The following is a 26,351-nucleotide window of genomic DNA, read 5'->3' on the forward strand; positions in this document are numbered from 1 at the left end:
TCCTCACCCCCAGGTGAAGCAGAGACACACCTAAAAGTCTCAGGACATCGGCCCCAGAGGCCTTAGCACCATCTTAGATTGAGACAAATGTGAAAATGAAGACATAGATCCTTTCTGCCTCGTATTAATGGTACAGCTGGTGTTCAGGACCTTTTCAGGGCCTTAAGCAGATCTTCATTTGGGCCCTCCTTTACCAACATGTCAACACCAGATGCTTCATCATTCCAAAGCTACTCTATGTGTGTAACATACATGGTTTGTAACTAGTGTACATTATACCAGTGTTATTGCTTTTGATTTTAAAAGTGAACTAAAAATGTATATTTTGTGATTTTGAAATGCAGAATGGCATTGAAGACTGCCAGATTATTCTTACTATTTGAAAGTAACACCATCTCATGTGCAATAAATTTACAGTAAACAAGTTAACAAGCTTGATACTGTGTATTTTCCCAGCAGTGTCAGCAATCAACACGAGGAAGAACATAATCTATTTGTGTATCAACTATAAAAAAAAAACAAAAAAAAAAACAACAACATAGAAATCGTTCTTAGTTTGTATATCATAGGTATTTTTAAATATTATTTTTTTAAACCATGTAAATCAGTTTGGCACTTTTTGAGCCCCCTATTGGTGAAAATCCTTAAGCACCTTAACTCAATGCCTCTGGCCGGCTCTGTAGGTGGTGATATAATGGTGCTGATAGGTGGCTATGTGGGGCTCATTTGTGCCAGTTGGTCTTTGTGTACTCTCCACATCCTACCTGAGAATTGTTGCTGACCATGTCCGTCACTTTAAGGTCACGGTGTTCCCATCTTCTGATGGAAACTTCCAGAATCTGTGAGTTGGTTCCATGTCAAAAAGACTGAAGGCAGTTCTGAACTGGTCCAAAGATGTTTTGTGAAAGACTCTTACCCTTTTTCTCAGAGCCCAGACACCGAAAAGTTGCTATAGGGCGCCATCATGTGGTCAAAATTAAAAAAATATTTATGGCGTTTGTTGGTAGGACTGAATATAAAATCACTTTTCAGAATAAGTTGTCTATAAACTTCATAGAGTAATTTTTAAAAGACAATGCACCACAAAAATAAATCAAGAACATCTCAGCTTAAATGTTTGAGTTCAATCAACAAACACTTTTATCAATATAGGACAACATCAAGTTTGTATGACATGTAAAGTGAGTTTGAACGTCCTTCGCGGTTGCATTGCCCATGCTGCTACATAAGGGGAAAAACAAAAAGTGTGTAACTGTAAAAGGAATTGTTCCTTTTAGCTTGGAAAACATTTCATAATAATTGATTTGAAAAGTTCTTTCAACTCCGAAAACAAATTACATCAATATTTGTGAGTAAAAAAATGAGTTAGAATAACTCAACTAATTAATTCATCAACTTAATATTACCAGAGATTCTAAATTGATATTAGGTTGCTTCAACATAATTATGCTTTGGGAAATCGAAGTAAATCACGCTGGTTTCCTAAACCAGTTGAGTTAACTGGACCTAAAAATGACATGCTGGGTTTACTTGATAATAGGCAATGCTGCTAACTTCAAATGCTGAGTGGAAATTGCTTTTCTAAATGAATCTTAAAAGAAAAAAACAAGTCAGACAAAAAAGGTTTTTATTATAGAGGATATAAAATAAATATACATGACTTTTTTCTCATTAACAGTCATTTGTACAGTGACATTTGGACAAGTTTGCTAAAAGCAGCTAAATAAACATCTGATTTTCCTGCGCAGGGCTATTGCTGCCTCATCTATAAACGCTATGAAAAAAGACAACACATTTAGGCCATATGTAAATTCCAAAGTCATGTGCAGGCCAACTCTCTCTCTCTCTCTCTCTCTCTCTCTCTCTCTCTCACACACACACACACACTCACACACACACACACACACTCACACACCCACACACTCATACCAAATACAGATAGGAGAGTGGACAGACGATCCAACAAGCAAAGCTCTGTGTTTCCTGCTGCAGCTCAGGGAAAACATTCTGGGACAACCAGCGAGGGTTGGGGGGTTGGTGGTTGGAAGGAACTGGGTTCCGCGCTAGGGGAGCAACACTACTAATGACAATTAACCCTCTAATGGACTTAGCACGGCGCTCAAAAGGAGAGCGGCAGATGTCACAGTCAGACAGTGGGAATGTGGGGTTTGTCCCATCAGACTGTCAGTTCCAAAAACCACACACACACACAAAAAAAAAAAAATTGTAGAAGCGCATGCAGGGTCAGTGCGACCCCACACAAGGTAAAAAGCTCATGGGGTCGAACAGTGCGGGAGGGCTAAAAGAACCAATGGATGTTTGGCACGACAGGAACTGAGCTGTGCATGTGGAGCATCTGTCCGTCTGTACAAACTGTGGGACAATAAGTGCTAACGTTCTCCACTGGAAAAAAGCAGGCACATGCAACACTATTCAAAAACAGCGAGAAGAGAAGGAGAGTGGCCTACAGTGCACCAGAGTTTAATAGTGTGCACTGCCAGGAACTTTAGTGTCCAAAGCGAGACAATAAAGAACAGTAAATACTTTCTTTCAACTTATCACTATGTAAGGTATCTTAGCAACAACAGTGCATTAGAAGACAATTATCTTATTAGTATCTCAATGAGGAAGTCTTAAAATGTGGTTATGTACAGCATCTCAAAACAGACTTGGAACTAGCAATGTGTGACGATAATAATCTGTCAGCAGAGGAACCACACGCTCGCCCTCAGTCGGGATCCTCTGCAGTCCTCTGAGATGAGACGCGTCAAAGTCATGCTAAATGTGGATGCTTAGCTGCTAGGAGTTAAAAAAAAAAGGCCAGAGAACACAAACTGAAATGGCATGTTTGGACGATAAAAAGAAAAGGCACCATCCACACAAAACAAAAGGTGGATCATCATCATTCGGTGCTGTGAAGACAGCTGTGGGATTACAGCTGGATTTCCATTGACCTTCAAATTGTGCAAACTGGAATTATGAAATTAGATCCGCTTAATGGAAACACGGAAATAAAATAAAAAAAGAAAAAGATAAAAGGAAATGCTCAAGATTATAAAAGGTTTTTTGGGCTAGAAACTGCAATTATGAAATTGTGGGGGGGGTTTTTTTGGTGTTGTTTAGCTTATTATTGACAAAGTCTTGCACACATTTATAATGGAAATGCAGCTTATGCTGGGATCACAGCAGAACAAGCTGGATCTTACTGGGAAACGACCAATTATTCAATGGCAGAAAGTATTACATTTAAACAAGTTAGAATGTTGTGCAAAGTGGAATATTTCTTGTCAGTCATCTTGTGTTTTTTTTTTTTTTTTTTTTACCTGTAAGCAATAACCATTAAAATTGCACAAAAAAAAAAAACATAGCTTAAAGCATTTTGCTCTATGCCTAACGTGTCTCTATAAAATGACTGGTTCACTTTCTGAGATAACTCACAAGAAATATTGCACTCTTATTTTTAAATGGGGGATAACTACAGGTGACAGTGCCTGTAAAAATATTCATACTCATTTTTTTTCAGTTTGTTGTTTTCCTGCCACAAACTTCAGTGGATTTTATTAGGACAGACCAACATGAGGTAATTTTAAATTGTGGAGTTGAAAGAAAATGATAAAAGCTCTTTAAAACATCCCTTGATCTTTTGTCTAGACCTGCGTGTCTGGTGGTCAAATTATTTTGTATTAGGGCAAAACTACACTACAAATAGGATTTTGTTACAATGTCAGGTTTGCAAGTTTAAAATCAATAGACCGGAATCTGATCGATCTGCAACAACCTAAAACTCATGTAGAATTTAAGCCCCAGAGTTTGTTGGTGCCTTTCTCCATCAGGATCTACTGAGTTTTGGTTTATCTCACAAAATCCCCAAAAGACAACTTGAGGCTTGTGTGCACATAACGTTTTTTTAAAAGTTGAAATGTATGAATGAGTATGAATGTTTTTGCAAAAACTGTTTCATGGTCCAATATCAATGTTCTGTAGATGTTTGATGGAAATCTGAGCCCACAAGAACCTTGCAGTTTCTGGCAGGTATTAACAGATTGACCCAGCCAGGAGCTATCCCTGCTACCCAACTGGGTCAGACTTAAAACAACTTAAATGGACCCTATACAGAGCCCAGATCAATCTGCCTGACCAACACCCACAGGGGGCCCATATTATGGGTGCACTGATAAATCGGCCAGCCAATAAATCGACCACAATTTCCTTAACTTTGGGACATCAGTGATCGGCTGATGTGAAGCTGATCGTTTCCACCGATCTTATCAACCTCAGCAAAGATCTTAAAATCAGCCATGTGAAGTTTGACTGATGGACCCGCCCACCAGCTCACATCTACATGTGTGCGGCTAATCACAGTCACCCCACTGTTGCCAACTTAGCAATATTTCAGACAAAAAAAATGGCCTAATTAGAATCAGCAGTTCAGAGTTTTTAAGGATCGGTGATCGGCCAGAAATCTACAATCGGTGCACCCACAGCCCATGTCCACATGTTGGTGGAAGAAAAGTAGGCTACAGCTTAAAAACATGCCTGGTTCATTTCTACAGCTGTCATTGTTAAGGCAGAGGAAAGTCCACTAGATGTAGATGCATGGAAATAATAAATATGATAGTACAATATTGATATATATGCATTTCTTTTTTTTTTTTTTACAATAGAACATTTAACATACATTTTAAAAGGAAGTGAACAAAAAGTAGGAGCACTCTGTGTGCTGGAGTCAACATCGCAGAAGCTAAGCACGGGTGAAAGCTTCAGTCTGGGGTTTGTTTGCATAGGAGTAGTTTGACGGTGACCTGCCACTCACTCGTGCCTAGAGCTCAGTTAATACTTGTGACACCTCGCTTCTTGTGGAGAGAGAAATGTACAACAAAGTGTCTTCAGGTGTCTTTGCTGCCGCTCCCTTCTCATATGCATGCTGAAGGGAGGAGGAAAACCTTCAAATATAGCTGCTGGTTTTGATCCACGGCGATGTGTACAACCCAACCCTGCCTCCCCCTGGCCCCCTCCCTATTCGCCCCCTGCCCTGCCAAAATGCCATAACGCACACAAACACACACACAAAAACACATCGTACAAAATAACTCGACTACACAGACTTCACAGAGAAAAAAAACTAAACTTCCAGTTTCTGCTTGAATGCTAAGAAATCTCAGCCAAAACAACTAAAAGCACAAAAATAAAAGTCAGGAAGACAACTTTACAGACGCCACATGGCAATCTGTAGATCAAGATTATGTGTGAAATAGAATTTAGGATCCAACTGATGGGCTATAATTCTGTTAAACTGTCTTATTCATCTAAAAGTTTGTCCTGTTTTAACTTCAGTTGTTTACCGCTCATTGTCCTGCCTCCACAAATCAAGTCCTGCAAATTGAAAGCAGAGGGTTTAGTTCTACTTTCAGCCACCAGGTGTCAGTGTTTTTCTTATGCTATCACGGGCAAACAAAAAAAAAGTCTTTTGTGGGTTAAAGTCTGTGTGAAGGCAAACACAGGCACACCTAGCGGACCCACTGGATGCGTTCTTTAATACAGCCTGGATTACAGCTGATCACATGACCAGCCGGGACCAATAAGGATGGAGGAAATGGTCTATTCTGTTCATGATGTTCAGTCAATAAACAGCAAATATAGGAGTAGAAAAACACCAAGGATGATTTCATATCTAACTGATTCCTAAATGTGTTTAGCTAATTTAGTGTAGTGAGCTCATTATGGTCTGACAACAAAAGCAAAAACATTAGAAACACATGGAAATGCATCATGAAGATCACAACAAAGAGGAAAAGTCTAATGTCAGGCCTTCTGTCTGCAAGGAATCTAAGAAAAATGGACCTGAGTGGAGTTAATACACACTCTCTCCCCCACTTAACCTTATTCAAACCAAATCAAACCGGTGTCAAACGCCTCTGCAGCAAAAATGTGTGTTTGTGCCTTTATTATTTTAAAGATATTAATAAAAGTTGCAAGAAGCAAAACTGGTCAACTCTGCTACGTTTGTGCTGCTTTTGTTATGAAGATATTGTTTTTAAAATTTAAAGCTGCTGTGGTGGTGCAGGGGTAGAGCACCACCCACAAAATTATAATGGCACAAAAAAACGTCTTCAGCAGCATAAACCATTACAAAAGTCACTGACCGATTTTGTTCTTATTTGGTTAGTGTGAGGTAGGATTGGTTGACCTTTCAACAATGTAAATCCTTTATATCCTCAAAAACAAAAAGAACAAAAATTGTCTGCTGCATAAATGTTCTACACCAAATTTGTTTGATTTGAAGAAAGTGGAGGGGGATCAACTTCACTCAGGTTTGCATTGGTCCAGTCAAAGCTCAGACCTCAAGCAGATAGGAAGACAGCTGTGTGACTTTAGGACAGCTGATTGGATATGAATCCTTACTTCCACTAACTTCATGGAACAAAAATGTGTGGCAAAATTCCTCCTAAGTAAACTTCTGACCTGAAGAATAATCTTCCTGCTTCTTCCCAACTGCACAAATAATTGGTCCAAGAAAAAGTGTTTTAGTCTGGAAGATTCAGGAAAAAATAAGAGAGGAGAAAACGCTCTACATGAGAGCTCTTTGTTTCCACACGCAGGTTTTCTCAAATCTGGACTCAAGATAATTATGAAATGCAAAACATCTACAGGGCCGGTCTGAAGTTTATATAAACTCACCAGGTCTAATGATGTCATATTAATTTTGGACTGTAACTGTTCTGTTTGGGCTTGTGTAGTGTTATGAACATTGGTTGGCCTACACTCTCTGGTTGTTGAGAGCAGAGGCGATGCAGAAGATGTGCAGTGGCGCCCTCTGAAGGGAAAAGCCAAAAGTGAAGGAGCGCTGATCCAAACGTGTTCTATTAATATTAAAGACAGGAATTTGATGCACAACTTTTAAATATTCCACACAGCAATATATATATATATATATATATATATATATATATATATATATATATATATATATATATATATATATATATATATATATATATATATATAATATATATATATATATATTCACCCAAACTGATATTTGGTTTAATGTCTGTCAGAAAGTTCCAGAGAAACCACAAGGAAAGCTGATAGAAATATGTTAGTTTAGGAGAACCTTTAACAATATCACACATAATAATATGGATAATAATATGGATTACGCTCAAAAGACTTCTATAAGTACTTACAATTAAGGGATTACCTTTTATCACACAAAGAATGGCCTAGCTTGACCTTTAGAAATATTTCTGATAAAATGTGTAGAGGAAAATAATAAGAGGAAGATTATATCTAATCTACATTTACAGATGCATTTCTCTGACAAATCTATGGATATAAAGCAAAAGTGGGAACTAGAAATGAATATTGTTATTGAAGACGTTTCTTCAAAACACCTTTCAGTATTTCAAAATACGTCACAAATGCTTCAAATTTGTAATCAGATTGGGGATCACACTCACATTTTTTGGGACTGCCCAGTACTGATTCCATTCTGGCAGGGAGTTCAGATAGAAAGGAAAAAATATATATTTAAGTTCACGTTACCTCTGAACTCACTGCATATTATATTATATTTGACCTCAGGAGAAAATATTGGTGAAAGGGAAGTCCAGTTACTACAGATTCTGCTACTAGCAGCAAGGAAAATGATAACTGGCTCAAGCTTTTGCCTCCCACCCTTAATCAATGAAGGGTGAAAGATTGAAGAATGCGTATATAATGGAAAAGATAACAGCAAAACTTCATGTAATAATGGACATTTTTCTGAGTGGATGGACTCCAGCTATTTCCCACTTTGGATGGCCACACAGATAAAGATGCTATGGGTTATAAAAAGCTGTGTCAGCCCCCTTTCTATGTCTCTCTCTTTTAATGGAAGACACTGGATATGTACACCTCCCTTTCATGTGAGCCCATAAGGACCTTTCTAAGAAATGTCAATTGCCGAAATGGATTTAAATGTTTGCTGAGCCCCCCTTATGTTTTCTTTCTCTCTCTCTCTCTCTCTTGTTGTATTATATAAGTGCATGTAGAAATACAGATATGCAAAGAAACCACCAACTGCGGCCCCAATAAGTACAAATTAAACGATTGCAACTGAATTATGTTTACTTGCTTGTGCTTTGATGTTGATCTGATTGGACACTGGAATTACAAACGTCACTTCACCCATAGTTTTTGAAATCCGGGAACATTTCCGGACGTTTGCGGTTTGGTATGATGGTGTACAACCACTTTGAAGGCAGAACTCTGGTCAATGCAAAAACAGCCAGGGCTGGAATAGGGCCAGCCAGGCCGAGCTGCGGTCAATGAAGACGGAGGGCTACCAAATAGTTCAACAGTTGGTTTCAACTCATCAGCCAGATAGATGAATGTGGAGTGTGAAAAAGAGTCACTTTTGTATCACTTTTTCAAAAGATAAAGAAGGCTAACGTTGGGTTTCTGGACAATCCAAATGTTAAACATGTGGAAAATGTTTGGATTATGCTCATAATCCAGCTCTGTGCTTGGAAACCAACAGCTTTCAATAAGCTGGACCGATTCTGGTAGGAAGAGTGAGTTATGAAATAAGCTGCTGCTGGCAAAACAAATCATGTGGTTTCTATGCAACTTGCTAAAAAGACATACGTAATCTAAATACCAGTGGGGGTGCATGCACATGTGCACTGTATGATTTTGGCTCTGTAAAAAGCCAGAATAAATCCAAAATTTATTGAAGTTAAAAACTCATATGGCATTCATAGTGTTAATAAACTTAAAAGATTGAACATATTAGCGGTAGTAAAGAACGCACCCTTTATCTCTAAATGTGGCCAAATGAGGCTATTGACAAACAACTGTTTGTCACATTTTGGCAAATTTGTCCCAGAAAAAAAAAAAAGGCAAAAGTTCAGGTGACAAAAACTCACCCAGCGTTTGTTCCAGCTCGTTGCAGACGGGTTCAGCGCTCAGTGCAATGCTGGTAGGTTTGAAAAAAAATATGCAAATAAAAATTCAGACATGCACACACACACACACACACACACACACACACACACAGTTGGTAATAATTAAACCTTAAAAAAATAAAAATAAAAACCTGACATTAGGCAGTAACAGTCTCAAGAATCATATTTCGGGGGGGAAGGCAGGGTAATTTTAGCTGCCCTGTACGTTAATGCGCACGTTACATCTGTGTTTAAAATACTAGTAAAAAAAAAAAAAGACCTTCAAAGTTCTGATGGTCCGAGATAAGATGGTTATCAGAACAACGTTTCCACCGGCACAGACAGGAAGAGTCTGGCCTCCTGAAACCACCATCATCGTCGGCAAAAAGTGGAACCCCCAGAAGGTGGCGCTCTATAAAGACGACTGCTTCTCTGGCTTTCCAAATCCAGGTTGAGATGAGTTGGATCTAAATATACAAAGTCTATATTACAAAGCTTCCAATAAACTGCGCTGTAATATTTCCCTGCACTGACATCAGCTCAACAGCTGACGTTCCCCCCCCCGCCCCGCTGCGTGGGAACAGGAGTCTCTGGGTCATGGTTGCATTCAGGCGGACAGGGTTAACTCCAACGCTCCTTTTCTTCTGATTGGACGACGGAGACGAGGATGAAGGTCTGTTCCTCCACCGTTTCATTGCATCCCGTTGCTCCCATGTGTAACAATATTTCGAGTGACATCAACTATCAAGGTAAACTCTGAAAATCTAGCAAACGAGCAAGAGAACAAATAAAAAAAAAAAAAGAATCAAATAGAAAAAGGTGCTATATAATATACATATATGAACACAGCTGCAAGTCGTCCTGCTGAGGAACGTTGCATTTATAAGTGCCATGATTCTCAGTTTGCGTGATGCCTTCGCTTCCCTTTTGCATTTAGTTTCCTTTAGTTTCACCCCACAATGCAGAACCTGTCTTTTTTTTTTTTGGTTCCTATTCGTGTTTGGCTTCATGTTTCAGACAATAAGATGACAGATGAGAGCAGCTTCGAATGGAGGAAGGCCAAATTGGAATGACGTCACCTAAGATTAGGGGTCCGACCGAGGCGAAGAAGGCTGCTGGGTGTCAGTTAAAGATGAGGAGTTGCATCCTCTGCTGGTTCCAGAAGCGGGGGGGTGAAGGGTCAGGGGGCAGAGGGTCTGGAGGCGATTCTACGGCTCCTAGTAGCGGTGTGTCTGATGGGAGTACTGGGAGCTCTGCTGGGATGATGACGAGTATCCCATGGTACTTTGAGACTGAGTGGACCCTTGGACGTTGCTTTGGTAACCGAGCCGGGAGCTGGAGTGCTGTGATGGTGAAGAGAGAAATGGTGTCAGAACAACTGTAAATACATTCCACTCGGTTTTCAAAGCTGTCAGGTCCAGAGAAACCATATGACTGGTTTAACCCATACTGTCTGATATTCTGTAGTTTGTCCAAAAAACAATAGTTGGTTTTATAAATTATGAATCCGAGCCTTATTTGTTTGGTTATTTATGAATATTAAAAAATATACAGTACAGACCAAACGTTTGAACACACAGTTATGTCCAAACATTTGGTCTGTACTGTATATATAAAAAATAATGCATCTTCCTAAAGTGGCAGATTTATTCACGGCATTCCACAGGCCTGTGTGCTCCAACCAATACTTTTAAGCTTTCTATTTATTTTTTTATGTATTTTCCAGGCAGATAGTCCCACGTTATAGCACAATCAAGTAACTTTGTTACCTCCAGTTGTTCTAAAAATGCTAAACATATCAAAGAAATTTGACTTCACGTCGTAGCCATATTTTGTACCTTGAAAATGGCGTCTGTCTCTTTAAGAAGCACCTACCCTTTCTGACTTCACCCTTCAACATGTCATCACAACGATGCTCCTGCATGTCGTCCATTGATGCTGTTTGCAACGGTTGTTATAAACTCTGCAGAAGTGCCGATTTTGAATATCGGACTGGACTTTGACTGGGTCATTCTGTATTATGTACATTTTTTAAAAAGTCTTCCTACTCATCCCTTGGATAGAGAGTACAATGTTTCCCATTTCTAATAACAGCATACCATTTGTTGTCATAATCTTGTACAGTATGTCATTATTATTATCAATTTATTTTATTAATATGTATTAATGCATCTCTGTAAAAAATGAAGAGTCCGCTGCACTGAAAACCTCCTGGTTCTTCCACCAAATATTGATTTCTGAACTTTTCCTGAGTTCAAACATTACTATTGTTGTTTCTAAATGAATATCGATTTATTTTATTTGCATTATCTGAGGTCTGAAAGCACTGCAGCGTTTTCATTATTTTGACCATTTCACATTTTCTGCAAATAAATAAAAAAAAACCTTTGCTTGGAATTTTAGAGACATGTCAGTAGCTCATAGAAATAAAAGAACAATGTTCATTTTACTCAAACATTTACCTATAAAAAGTAGAATCAGAGAAACTGATCATTTTAAGTGATGTCTTAATTTTTGTCTAGAGCTGTACATATTTCTAACACTTTTGATTATTTGATTATTAACAGCTGTAACACCTGACCTTCCCTAGTGTCTGATAGTAAAGGCTGTTTCTATTGTATTCTATTAGATTAAATGTCCTGTACTTTGATTCCACTGTAGTTCTGACTGTACTCATTGTGCTGTTCACTAAAATATCTGCATCAGATTGGATAGAGCTAAGCTCCACAAAACACCAAAAGACATTTTTTTTTACTGATGCATCAACATCAGTGAGTTTTAAATATTTCTATTCCTCCTGAGTGAAGTCAGGATGAAACGATTCCTGTCTTCCTTTGGCCTTTTCAACCTCGATTCCTTCCAGAGTGTAGAAACATGGCTCCCAGCCGGACAGAAGAACAAATTTCGACGCAATTTGGATAGGAAGCCTTGTGAGGTCAAGGTGGTAGACGGTATTTGTTGGGACTTAGAATATGATCAGAGAGGCGCGATGAGAACCAGATGTTGCTTTGACGTGTTGAAAGCAGAGCCACTGCTCTCCTGCTGTGTTTCAAGTTTTAAATGTGGACAACAAGGCGGCCACGTCAAAATTAGAACTTAAAAGGAGATAAAATCTCAGAGTGAGTTCAGTCATACCTCTGGTGAATTTTTATGAAATGAATCCCAGATTGTTTTCCTGAACATGGCAGTGAATCAGATTTTCCTTCTTGCTCACATCATGCCTCCCACTTTGGAGAGATCACTGTTTGGACCAAGTGATCTCACTTTAGAGAGATCACTTTGTTGGGTTTATAGTTGATAAAAACCCAACACTTCTCCTCTTGCTGGGATGTTTACACTGTTTCTAATGATACGAGCTGTCTCCAGGTTCTTTATCACAGCGCCGTTGCCTCGGCAGCCTCTCACCGAGGTTGGTTTTCTTCATTTCAGCTCAGCAAACTTCTGCCCAGATGTTGCTGCTCCCTCCCAGATTTCTGGTCTCATTGACGCAGCGATAAGAGTCAGGCAAGCGATACAGCAGGCGCCCAAGTGGACAACAGTGATTTCTCATCAGCGCTGTCAGCAGGACTCTGCGGAATGCTCCAATCAGCAGCTGCTGCCGTCTGCTGAGTCAAGGCGAGGCGAGGCTGCTGGAGCCGACCCAGTCCAAACCAACCACAACCTCATGCCTTCACTCACTGGCTTCTACACTGAAAGGTATACTTGTTAGCAGGGTTACAATAGTTTTGGGTTTTTTCACTACAGTTTAGTTGTTGTTTTTTTTTTTTGACTAATTCAGTTAGTTTTTATTCCTGTTTTTTTTATAGTTAAGTCTTGATTAGTTTAGTTTTGATTAGTTATAGCAGGAGTTTTATGGTTTTCTCCTACTTTGGTTAGTTTATAGATCTAAAAGGTCACTGTATTTTATTTGTGATTATGTGGACATAAAGATTTGGCATGAGTTTGCATTTTCAAAAAGAAAAAAATAAATCATTGTTGAACAATAACTGACTCTGGTGTTTTCACTCAACTTGCTGACATCTTTTTGCTGACTGGCGTAAACAACGCCAGGAGGAATTTACTAACGGCTCATGTAAACTGTGTGGGGGAGAAAATTAATTTTGCATCAGGTCAAAAGGCTCGAAAGGCTAATAAATGGATTCAGAAACACAAAAGCAAAGAATATTATATATATATATAGTTTTAGTATATTTAGTTAGTTTTATAAACAACATAATTCCAGTTAGTTCTAGTTTTTCTCCATTAATTATCATTTTTATTTATTTCAGTTAAAAATGTTTTCTTAACTTCAGTTTTCGTGTTTTTGTTTGTTTAGATTAACTGTAATAACAGCCAGCAGAAACATTACCAGTCGGTTGTCAGTGCAGTCTGTGAGTGCTTAAACACTATAAACTAAAACTAGCTTAGCTTTGTTGTTTCTAACTGGCCAATCAGTGAATACGTGTCAGTTAAGCATAAAACGTCCTGATTGCAGCAGCCAGCTGATGGTTTTTTTTGTGCATTTCTCAAAACAATTTCCAAAAACACACCTGATATTCCGACTGTAGCACCCCTGTGCCAGAGGAGGCCCCAGAGGGCCCGATTCGAGGCTTCTTGTTGGGCGGGCCCTGGTCCTGCCCATGCTGCATGCCGCCTCCCCCGGTGGCCCCAGTGCCCCCCGCGGTGCCGTTGGTCTGAGCTGAGCTCTGCTGGGAGGGGGCCTGCTGGGCCGCCGCCTGCTGCTGGGTCTGGGCCTGGGTCTGGCCCGTCGTCTGCTGGTGCTGCTGGGTCTGGTTCTGCAGCAAAGAGGTGAACATGAGAGAGGCCTCAGAAAACTGGACCGTGAGATATTCTGGACCCTGACTCCCGGCGGACCTCCTTGTTTGCCTCTCTATTTTTATCTTTCTGTCTCGCACCTGCGACCCACTTCTTCCCTGAGATAATGAAATGTTCTGTAGGGAAAACCGTCACAATTATTCACTTGTGAATAATTTTGTTCCCACTGCAGAATGTTGACCTTTGAAGTGTTTGGAAAAGGATTTCTAATCTTTTCCAGATTGGAGAGCAGTAGTAGTTACTTGTCTATAATCACAGATACAGAAGCACTGATATGAACATTTGGGTCAGTACTGATATCAAGTATAAATATTGCTGTTATGGTCTGTTTTTTGATTTATTTATTTTTTAACCTAAATTAAATATATCATAAATATTTCACTCCCCTTTTGCCACCTTGAAATAAACAACCCCAGACAGGTAAAATATCTTAACCCCTAACATTCTCCTCCTTTCTTCCTCCGTTCTTATATTTTCTCTGCTCTCTGTTCCTATGATACATATTTTAAAAAGATATGAGAAGTTATGGAATATGTATGGAATATGAACAACTTGGTGCAATCTCTGCATAAGCAAACAAACAAACAAACAAACAAAAACGATCACACTTCCCCACTGCTTCTCTGCTTCAGTTAAACTCCCACAATCCTTTGGTGCATCTCTGCCACGATCACATGGCCAAACAAATGACCAACCTCCAGAAACAAACAAGATGGAAATGAACATCAGTTGTTAAGATCGGCCCAGTTTTATTTATCGGACCGATACGATATATTAAAAAATGACTAATATCAGACGATACAGATATTAGTGCTGATGTATCAGCCCTAATCACATTGGATGTCTTCCTGCCTCTGCATTGTTACCACACTTCTCTAACCTCCATTCCTTTTTTTCCTTTATCAATACATCAGATGGAAAATCCTTCTGTTTCCACATCAGAGAAATGTTTCTTTAAACCAGTGTTTCTCCATTCCGGTCCTCACATCCCCCTGCCCTGCATGTTTTAGGTGTTTCCCTTCTGCCAACACACCTGGATTGAGCATTTTGGTGATTAACAGGCTTCTGCATTTGAATCGGCTGTTCTGGAATAGAGGCACATCTAAAACATGCACAGCAGGGGGGCCTGAGGACTGGAAATGAGAAGCGCTGCTTTAAACCAGCAACCATCTTTGATGAGGGCTGCACCTTTTCAGCTGCTCGCAGCGCACCGACCTCCACCTCCTGCTGCGGTCTGTCACTGCATGGATGGCGCATTCCTGCCTTTGGCAAAGTCACAGCTGAACCCTTTCAGTGATATATTACACTGTAAAAATAACTGAAAGGCAAGAGGAGAGACTGCAGATTCTAACAGGCTCCAGATTTTTCACAACCCGTTCAGCTTTCGCAGTGTGTAAGAAACCAAATCTGTGCTTTTTACAGCAAGAATGTGGACGTCTCCACACACATCTGGGTCTTTGAAATACATGCATGAGGCTGTGAAGGGATCAAACTGCCGAAAGTCCTCAAAGACTCCAGAATCAAAGTGACTGTGAATCCTGTGTATGTCAACAAACAGTCTGATGAATTATTTTGGTTTAAAGAAGCCAGAATTATGTTAGACAAATCCATAAATTACTGATCTTCATTTCAGAGATGATTCTTTGGGAAATCTTGAGTTAATAACTTATCACAGACCGACTTTTTCTTTGTTGTTGTCTTTTTAAAATCAACAAACTGACATTTTCTCAGCCTCAATGCAGGGCGTTACAACATTACCCTGCTGGGATTGTGAACTTTTTAAAAAAAAAAAACAGAGAAGCATCATGTTCTCAACTCAACGCTGTCAACCAGCGTCAGAAAAGTCTGCACTGCTGAAACACTGAATTCTATAAATCAAGGCAAGAACCTTTTTGTTTAGAGCTGTTTTTGATGAATAAAACCTTTAACAACTGGTTTTTCACAGTGTGGGGCGTGGCCCCTCTGGGGGTCACCAGAGCCCAACAAGAGCACAAAAATTTAACAAAAAAATTACAGCAAAAATTATTATGCAACTTCACCAAGTCTAAAACTACGGAGCCCCCTAGGAGACATGAGGAATTTTTTTTCTTTTGCGTTCCCTCGCAAAACTGTACTGATCAGTTATGCGGCATAATTGAATACTGTAAGTCTTTCTTACGGTGACCGCCGTACTTTCTGATTTGATATAAGGTTATGTAAGGTTTTTCCATGAATGTTAATATCTCGTTGTGAAATATCTGAAGTTTTATATCTTTCTTTAGAATACAAAGGCACCACAAACCTATGATATAAACAGAAACCTTCCGTAAGTAGGAAAGAAATATAAATACTGTACATCCAAACTATATTTCTGAGTTATTATCGCAGCGTAATAAGTCATCTGACAGTTTTGATTGTGTCGCTGTTGTGTTGGTTGCCTGAATGGTTTAAAGAGCTGCTTTTATGTTCAGTTCCATCTCAACCTTAACAGACATAAATATGCGGTGAATGAATCGATTTTCAATCAGTTTTTTGCACCAAAGACTTCATAATAATAAACACGTTTTATTATTAAAAACACGACAAACTAATTATGCCACATGATTGGTGAACTTCTGAACTGAATTTGTTTGTGCCAAAAACTTAACTAAAGTTTAATAAACAAACTTCTGAACTACCGCCACAGTTAGTGGGGAAGGACTGAACCTTTAGAAGAATTAGGGAAATGACTGTTTGTGTTATTGGTATAATTTTGTCTGCATGTAATTATTTGACGTCCATTTATTAAGTCATTTATTTCTTCGATCCATTTCTTCGATGTACGTCAGGTTTTTTGTTTTGCCTGTTCATTCACCAGAAGCCTTAATGGCGCATCTAAAGCAGGTGAATCCCACTACATCAGTGAAACGTATCTGAATGGAACGTGGAGTACAGGAACAGAAAACAGTACAGAATAAATTACCTTGTCTGTTTTCTCTTCAGGTTCATCTTCGTTAAGAAACTCTCGCTTTGGGTAGGGGATCTGACAGCCAGCAAACACACTGGAGAAAAACACATCAGGTCCTCACATAAAGCATTTCTGCGCCATTGTACACTGGCAACACAGAATTAACAACAGGAACAAGTTTTCTTGGGCTCACTCTGTGGTTGGTAAAGGCTCCTCCAGGAAGTAGGCGTCCTGCAGAGCCTGTTCCGACGTGATTCGCTTGGTGGGGTCCATGGTGAGGAGTTTTTGGAGCTGGGGGGCAGAGAGCAGAAGGTGTTATAAAACCCATAAAATAAACAGTTTTTAGAACCCACTGCCACTATTCCTTCATTGTTTATTTGATACGGAAAAAGAAAAAAGAAATCCAACTTAAAGTTAAAAACACAGCCGTGGTTCTCATTGAACCAAAGCGCTGTGGCTCTACTCTGAAATGACTGAATTCAGGAGCAAAGATTTCTGTAATGGAAGGATCCCTTTCATTGTTGTCATGACCACCATATGGTGAAAATATGGGGCTGGGTAAATTCACATAGAAACACTCATCATGGTCAAGAATATTATATTCAATTCAATTAAAAAAATACTTTAATTTCTCCTAAAGGGAAACTAAATGTTGTCTGTCTCTGCTAATGCGTCTCATTTGCTTTTACTGCTCCTCTTCAACTCTCTGTCTGGCCGTTTGGTTAAAAGCCCGGTAGAGAGACACAGGAGTCTGCAGATGTAATTATTGCTCATTCTTTATTTTATTTTATTTTCTTAAATGCTAATGATTTACTTGATTTGTTTTCTGGAAAGAAGTGATTATACAACGTTGAACTTTTTTTTGATATTTTAAAAACAAGAGTTGAGTAAAAACAATAAGTACTATGTTGGGAGGAGCAACTGCTCCTTCTGGAGCCTGAAGCCCAGGCCCCATACAGGCAAGTGCTGTTTTTGAGTAAGGCTGTGGAAATATATTAAAAACTAATGTCAATGACAAGTCCTTGTGAAGACACAAAATTATATTGATGTGCATGTGCATGTGTGTGTGTGTGTGTGTGTTTGTTACCAGGAGGAAAACCTTGCTGTCAGGCTTCACTTTATGTTTCTCCATGTACTTGATGAGGCTGCTGTTTGCATACCTGTTGTGATGAAAACACATGATGCCATATCTGCTACTTTAGATGATCGGACATCATCCTGAACTCCGAAGCTCTTCATCAAATTCAAATTCAAAAACACCTTATTGATCCCAGAGGGAAATGAAATAAAATGCTAAATGAAGTAAAGTTTCACTCACGTTGTCCTCCTGAAATCCTTCTGCAGTGTGGGATACTCTGGCATCTTTCTGATGTCCTCCCAGTCTTTATCTGCACACAGAGCAAACATGTAGCTGCTTTTGGGCTAAAACTGGTCAAATTAGCAAATTCCCCCGACACTTGTGTCTGTGTATTTGTGTTGCCTTTTTAACACACAGCTTGAAGTACACAGTGAAAGCTAATGTAGCTAACTCAACAGTTTGTTTGAAACTGTGGTTGTGTGTTCTGGATGCAGACCTGCAGGGAAACCCATCACACTGAATATCCTGTCCAGCTGGTCATGGTGGAAAGGGTTGCTGGTCTTGATGTCCTCTTGGCGACAGTGGAAGATGGGCTCCGACGTTAGCAGCTCCGCAAAGATGCAGCCAATTGCCCAAATGTCTGATGTAAACACACACACAGTTTTTAATCAGTGTTTCAAAGTTATTATCAAATAACAACTTTGAATCAAGTAGATGAAGGAAGGAGATGAAAAGAATGAAAATAATTGCTAAGTATCCCTTGGCTAAATGGTGTATGAGGGATTTTAAATGTTACATATGTTGTATTTATTGGTTTATTTACTGTTCATCGTTTCAGTCTTACCAGAACTTGATCGACAGGTTTTGTGTTTTTATTGACTGTTGATTGAAGAAGTGGAATGTGGAATGTTAAAACTAATTAACATTAAAAACTAATTGTTGGTGTGTTGTTGTTTTTATTGTCACTTGCTGAAAACTTAATTATCAACTGGGACATTAATAAAGATGATTAAATTCTGAATCTAAAAATCTATTTTATTTATCCAGTGTCTCAAAATCCAACCTACTGAAACAACTAATATTTCTGTCAATAGGTGGCGATAAGATCAAGATTAACATCAAATTTTAGAAGATTCTCATCATAGGTAAAGATTCTCAAAAAGCACTTCATTACAATGTTCAGTTTCTCAGTAAAATCTCTGTTTACATTTCAGCAGAAGGTTCAAATGCTACAGGAATTTCTCAATTCAGCAAAAAAAAAAAAAAATCTGTGTTAATGTGAAAAGAGGTGAAGTTCTACTTAAAGATTGAACTAATTTGTCTTTTAATTTATACAAAGAAGTCAGCCCCTTTTACGTTTTACTGATTTCTACAATATAATAACAGTTAAATACAGAAACGTAACATAAATTAAGTGATTGCAGAAATATTCATCCCTTTTAAGTCAGTGGTTAATGGATGCCCCTTCAGCAGCAAGTCTGTTTATGTCCCAGAGTGACAACATAAACCACCAATCCTGTCTCGTATCTCAATCCTGAGATGAATCACACTCACCAATAGCTTTGGTGTAGTGCCGGGCCCCAAGGAGCAGCTCAGGGGCCCGGTACCAGAAGGTCACCACCACAGGGTCGAGGTCGGCCAGCGGCTTCAGGGGAGAGTTGAAGAGTCTGGCAAACCCCATGTCAGCTGTGTGGTGTTCACAGAAAAGACAAGAACAAACAAAGGAATTATGTGACGGTGACATGAGTGAAGGATGCTGTGGTTCTCACAGGTGACATTTTTCTAAAGCCCTCTAGAAATGTTTCAGACACACTAATGAGACTAAAACGCTGCACATGACCAACATTCTGCCTATCAGAAGAGCTTTGAAATTTAGAGACACGTCCTTAAAATGTTTATCTCTCAACTTTTTTTCTCTTTGGACTCAACTAGCCAAGCTGAGGGACAGTTTGTTTACAGAGATTTCATAATTCATTTTATTTGCTCTTTCTGTTGTTTATTTATTTTGGATATTTAAAATGTCTTCCAGTTCCAGTGTTAAATGTTCATTTGAATTTGAGTTTATTGATCTTTGAGAAGGTTTTCCTGCATCATCATGCTGTGGTCATTGCATTAATTGAAAAGGGTCTCAAAACAATAATATTAACATTTATCGCAATAACCTTTGTTACATTTGTTATTGTGACAGACATACTTGTGGCCCTTAGTCAGTCAATGTTTATATGGACTGGCTGGATAGAAAGTAAAAAAAAAATAAAAAAATAAATAAAAATTGCCACTTTTGTACAGCTGAATAGTTGCCATAGCGATTATAGGATTTGTCAATCAAAGCAAAATTTCAGGTATGTTTTTGACAAAGGAATAAAACTATAATATAATATGAAGCTCAAAAAAGTTGATTTTACATATTACTGCCCCTCTAAAGAGCAATACAAATCTCCAAAACATGGCACTATGTCCAAAAAAGTCTGATTGGTGTATCTCTAAGTTAAAAGCCTTGAAAAATAATTGTACAATTTGAGAAGCACAAACCAAATTGATCAGTTTCTTCTATCAAGATAGAAAACTGAAGGTATAAACTAACTGAGAACAAAGTTATTCCCACTGCACTTCTCCTGACTTCTGATCTGGTCGCCCCTGCAGCTCAGCCAGGCTCAGTGTGTTGGACGCAATCCTCCCTAGCAGGGGAGCTACAGAGTGTGGCTGCACTGGTACAACACCTTCATTCTATTAGTGGGAGGGTGTAAAAATAGATTCCAGTTCTGCAGCATTACCCTCCAACAGTCTCTTGCCAGATGGCTTATGTAACACTGATCTGGGCTCCCCATTTAAAATCCCAAAGGAAGGGTTAAACACCGACACACCTTACTGAACCACTGCAATGATATCACAGGCTCTGCATTGTATTTCGAACAGATATGAAAACACAAACAATTGTTACCAATTTTAACTCTCCCTCGTTCCAGACCTTCTCCCATCACCAGGATGTTGGCTGGTTTCTGTGCAAGACAAGGAGAGCACACTTTAAACACCACAGAGAAGGGAGATGCTTGTGCAGAAAGATGCTTGTGCTCAGGCAAGATAAAGAAACACTGGAGAAGAGAAGTTTAGGGTCCAACAAAAGCTGCGCTCCCATCACAAAAAAGTGCAAAACGGTGTTGATATTTGTTGAGAGTTGAAAAACAAAACACAATTTTGCTATTGCAGTGTTTCTATTAAACAAGGAACACAATTAAAATCACATGATATGTCTTTAAAAAACATTGTCCACTTCCTGTCAACTTTGTCGTTTCCGACAGTAGTAATATCCAGTTGTTGATAGGTGAAAGAAGTGTTTCCATTGCAGTTTTGCAAAAATATAAAAAATTTTTATATGGCCAAAAAAACCACATCATCCTAGTGCCAAAATTTTATATTGAAAAACGTAACTTTTTCAAAATTGCTGTTTCCATTAAGCTAATTTATCTTCAAAGTGGTAAACTGCGAGATTTTACGGTTACATTGGCTCATTCATGCAGGGATTGGTACCTCTGACCCTTCGAACAGGCTGCCTGACTGGTCACTAAACTGTGCAACCACATGACCGTATCAAACACAGATGGGAAATGAGATTAACCTCAGACGTACACAGCTGATCCCCGAGGTTTAGATTAGAAACTAAACAAAAAACATTCATTTGAGGGAGTGTAAGCTGTTATTTTGTTTCAGACGTGTATTTTTTTTTTAGCATGAAATGAACGTAGAGGTAAGCAAAATAAACAGTCATAATACAGAAAGGTCATGCAAACGCCATTAATATTTTTTTTTCTTTTACCCTTTTTTTCTTTCCATACAATCAGAGAATTATAAATCTTCAGATGATGGAACAAGAGATGCATAACAAAAGAAAAAAACAAAACTGTGGTGATCAGAATTGGATAGTTTTTATTTCAATTGGCAAAAAGTGCTGGCTGGCTTGATGGAAACTCAAAAATCAAACCTTTTTCAAGCTCACTGAATGCATCAGCTAGTCCCAACAGCAATCGTGGATTTGAAAGTTGTTACTGAGAGAATAAGACAGAAAGTTTTCCATTTTAGTATTAATCAAGTGTTCAAAAAGGTCTGCCTCGGTGTATTTATGTGGCAACAGAAAGCAAAACTTCAATGGGTGGTGGTCATTTCTTGAGGTTTATCTTTAACGTTAAGAATAAGATGGAAAAAATTCCTGCTTAATTTAGGCTTTGCACACACATAACCGTGTTGTTAAAAAAACAAATATCTCCGTCATATCTTTAAAAAATAATAACATGGTACACAAGGTACAGGTTTCAGAAGAGGTTTTATCTGCTTGAACCCACACCAACCATTCCATAGTGTTGTTTTAAACGTGCCAAACCCATAGGGAGCTAAAACCTATGTCAACCAATCAGATTGCTTCAAAACAACCACAACTTCCTGTTAGGAATTTGTGTGGCGATTTTAAATAGCATATTAAAATATGAAATTATCAAAACACAAAACGATGTTGATTGGGAATCATGTCAAAGCAAAGTACGTGGATATAATAGCAAATTATTTGTTACAGACTGTAATGTGCTAAATCTTCTTTACACAAATCCAAATAGAGATTTCTCAAATCTCCACTTTGTTTTTATAAGTAAATGTTTTTAATTCTATTGAAAGACATCAAAATACATAAAATTATGTATAAAAAAGTATTTCTGTACTTTTCAGGACTTGAAAAATGATTACATTTTGCTCATTGGGAATATAGGAAAAAAACTTTTCAGAACATTAACTATGAATGAATGAAAAGCAAAACACTATTTTTAAGCTAACATACTAAAATGAATGATCATTTATGGCCAGAAGGAAAATATTTTCTATGCTTTTTAATACAGTTCTTAACAGTAAATGTCTGAAAGTCAAATTTCACCATTCAACTCATAAGTAAAGTGAGTTCAAAGGTACCCAGTGGTCACAAAGTGATCCAGTCTATATGTTTTAGATAACCACTGCTAAAGAAGGACGCGGTATCTGCATCTTTATCAGACACTATAGATCACCTCTATATGTTTTAGATAACCACTGCTAAAGAAGGACGCGGTATCTGCATCTTTATCAGACACTATAGATCACCAGAATCCACTGAAGCTCCCAGGGTGTCTGCATGTACATGAACCCACTGACTTCCCAGACACTGACCTGCCTGGCAAACACGCTGTGTTGCCATAGAGACGGCACTAATAAGGAGGCCTATTATTCACGCCCACCATATGACCTGCTGCGATCAGAAATCACAGAGGAGCATCTCTGAAAAGAGCCGACATGTTCAAGCTCACCGGCTCATCTTTGGAGTTCCCCACGTATTCTGTGATCTGTAAATGACCTGATGGGTTTCTTTAACTAACAGAACAGAACAAATCAGATTCTGTGGACAGTAAGCTGAACAAAGCAGCACATAAAAACTAATTACATCAATGCTCTTGCATTTAAATCAAGTTAAAACTTATGAAATGGGTTAACAAACAAATTAAAAGAAAATGAACCAAAACAGACATTTTGTTTTGAACATATCCAGGGAGGTTCATCATTTCCAGTTGGTCAGTTTTAGAAATGGATCAGGAGCTGAGGGAAACCCTTCTCTGTCCCTGCGGGGACACAGAAACTCAGTCCTTAAGGGACATGGCTGCTTTTCACAAAACCATCTACATCTTTGTCTTCACAAATAGGCCAACCAGGAGCCAGAAGCTCACTTAAGCAACTGATAAACAGTCTATAAAGCAAATGTATCAAAAGTCAAGGTAGTTTTCCCCTTCCTGCTTTGCATGAACACATTAGGCTCAAATGGTAATTTTCGAGGGGGTTTGTCCCAGTTAGTACTTGGATAATAGATTTTAGTGCCCTGCAGCTTTGTGTTATATTTAGGAGACAAATTTTATTTTTACTTGCTGATTACTTAACCTCAAAATACACTGTGCAGATGCTCTGTCTGCATCGACGAAGATTCACTTGACTTGGAAAGGCTAAAAGCTTGGGTTGGCTTCAACTGAACGCAGTCTGGCTTATTTTTGAAATTATTTAACAATCAGTTTTTCTGAATACTAACAGGCTGAGCACAGATTATTAGTATTATTAGTATTATCTTAGATTCACATATTATCGTGAAGCATGGAGGAAGAAAATAGATAACCAAATTCCAACGCAGAAGCAGGCTGTACATTTTATATTTTAGATGTTCGAACTCACTTGGCAAAAACAAAGAGTTTTGCCAGGTTATCATTGGAACCACATTGTGTCTTTTTTTTCTTTCTTTTTTTTAAATATGAGCAGTGTAAGCAGAGAAATCCAGACACCCTCTCCCAGCTGCTTGGACCTGCTCCTCTGGTGGATTCCCAAAGCGTTTGCAGGCAGCAGAGAAACATAGTCCATCCAGGGTGTCCTGGGTCTTCCTGAGAAACTCCCACTGGCTTCTCACCTTAACTCTGAGAGACAGCCCAGACACCCTGCAGAGAGTGTTGCTCATTTTGGTTGCTTGTGTCCACAATTTCATTCCATCATTACCCAACGCTCATGACTATAGATAAGTGTAGGGATGTAGATCAAACAGTAAATTGAGAACTTTGCCTTTCGCTCATCACCACAACAGACCGGTATGGCGTCCACATCACCAGAGACGCCCCACCAATCTGACTGTATGTCTACCACTCCATTTTTCCCCTATTAGTGAACAAGACTCCAAGATACTGAAACTCCTCCACTTGAGGCAAGACCGCTACCAGAAGCAGAGATTATTTAACTCATAAAAGTCAGGTGCAACAAGTCCCTGTAGCCAACTCTAGAACACTCTAGGCCAAGGATCCTCAAGTTCAGGCCTCAAAGGCCAGTGTCCTGTGTCAAACAATCAGGTTATTAGCAGGACTCTGGAGAACTTTGCTGCATCCTGAGGAGGTAATTCAACCATTTGATTGAAGCGTATTGAACCAATGACACATCTAAAAGTTGCAGAACACTGGCCCTAAAGGCCTGGATTTGAAAAAAAAAAAAGAGAAAATGGTAAACATTATGTTTGGACTTTACAACTATAAGCTGACCAACTGGATACACAGCTGGTAGCACATGTATTTCTGTCTAGAGATGTTGCATATGATTACCACAATGGATAGTAATCATATTCAACGTCTTTGGATTGTTTTGTTGCCAGATGTCCTGGTGCCCTCTGCAATGACATTGCTAAGGTTATCAAGTTTTAAATGAAAACTATGATTGTGATTTTACTCTAATAATAATAATATTTGAAGTCATATATGGGTTACTATAACAGTCTAAACTTTACCACTTCACAGATGCATCATTTTTCAGTGACACTCTTTCTTACTCCAGTCATCCAGGTGAGCTGTGATGGTTTGTAAAGCATTGACTTAGCAGCTGGGTCACCTGCTAAGTCAATGTGGAGCAGTCGGCGCCGCATGGCCTGGATGCACTTACATAACCCAGAGCCACACCGAACAGCTGGCGGGGGCAAGAAAGGAGGCAGTGGGGGGACAAACAAATAGGGGGATGGGCACTGTGCAGCAGTACACTGCAGAACACATGCCTGTTCCCAGACAGCCAGAGAAAACTACACAGCAGCACAAACTGAAGCTTATGTAACAGCCGAAGGACTGCAGCCGTGAAGGAAGTGGTGGTAGGAGCACTGCTCCCCATGGAGACACAGAGACTGGAGACTATACGGCTGCAGTGTCGCTGCTATCCCCTAACTCCTCAGAGGATTTCTGATACGGGCCTTGAGGTTGTTTTCCACCAGGCGTCAACAGCCACTCACTTCTCTTTCCTTGTTGCTCACACTCAGAGAAAACTAAACAAGAGGCGAGCACCTGCAAGACGCACAATAGTCTGGTCTACAATGAAAGCTAAAGATTTACGCCAATCAGAGCTTGAACCTGCTACAATGGCAGGAAGCCCTGGCAATGAAACATTACAATAACAGGACTAAGGGCAATGCATCACAATTTTATCTGGCTGCACAGAAAATAGTTGTGGGAGGACGGAAGTGTTGGTGCACCGATAAGACCGGTGTGACCTCCAGAGAGCAAAACAACCACAATGCTGCTGTGGGACAATTCAGACCCAAGGAGGTTTCACTTTTATCCCTTCAGAGTGAGCTTCTGTTCAATCTATTTTAATCTATGGTACAGTGTAAATTCTTGCATATAATCCAGGTACAATATGAGTGTTTTTCTACAGCAGTGAAGACACACTGCAGAACAGTTTTCATTTGGAGCTCTAATTTCCCACTGCAGTCGCTGCAGCTCGTTCTATTTCATGTGTTGCAGGAGCAGCAGGAAGAATCATATCTGTTATCTTCTGTATTTTAACTCTGCTACTGCACGGCTGTAAAAGATAAACTTGTGAAACAAGCGTCTTATCATCGCACATAGTTTCTGTGATACTTTCCTGATTTTCTCATCTAGCCTGTTCAACTAGAAAACGTCAGCAAATGAAGTTGTTTGAAGATATCAGAGTAGTGGGGATCTGCACACTGGAAAGGCTTCCAATAACCATCGAGCAGCATGACAGTACATGTGCCTTACAGCAGATGGTCACAGGTTTGGTGCAGTTGACT

The 26,351-nt window shown here is 39.2% G+C and overlaps 1 protein-coding gene across 1 annotated transcript in view; it reads right to left on the reverse strand.

Moving 5' to 3' along the window:
- Positions 1–7,034: 7,034 nt before the first annotated feature.
- cdk19 (cyclin-dependent kinase 19) overlaps positions 7,035–26,351 on the reverse strand; it is a 49,019-nt gene continuing 29,702 nt past the window's right edge. The window contains exons 5-13 of the mRNA XM_044105640.1: positions 20,688–20,745; positions 19,301–19,432; positions 18,243–18,386; positions 17,987–18,056; positions 17,756–17,828; positions 16,862–16,959; positions 16,684–16,762; positions 13,457–13,702; positions 7,035–10,270 (exon numbers count right to left, since the gene is read on the reverse strand). Of these exons, the coding sequence (XP_043961575.1) occupies positions 10,145–10,270; positions 13,457–13,702; positions 16,684–16,762; positions 16,862–16,959; positions 17,756–17,828; positions 17,987–18,056; positions 18,243–18,386; positions 19,301–19,432; positions 20,688–20,745 (1,026 nt within the window). The 3' untranslated portion in view covers positions 7,035–10,144. The remainder of the gene's footprint in view (positions 10,271–13,456; positions 13,703–16,683; positions 16,763–16,861; positions 16,960–17,755; positions 17,829–17,986; positions 18,057–18,242; positions 18,387–19,300; positions 19,433–20,687; positions 20,746–26,351) is intronic.

This window comes from Gambusia affinis, linkage group LG22 (assembly GCF_019740435.1).
Source record: "Gambusia affinis linkage group LG22, SWU_Gaff_1.0, whole genome shotgun sequence".
Lineage (NCBI taxonomy): Eukaryota > Metazoa > Chordata > Actinopteri > Cyprinodontiformes > Poeciliidae > Gambusia > Gambusia affinis.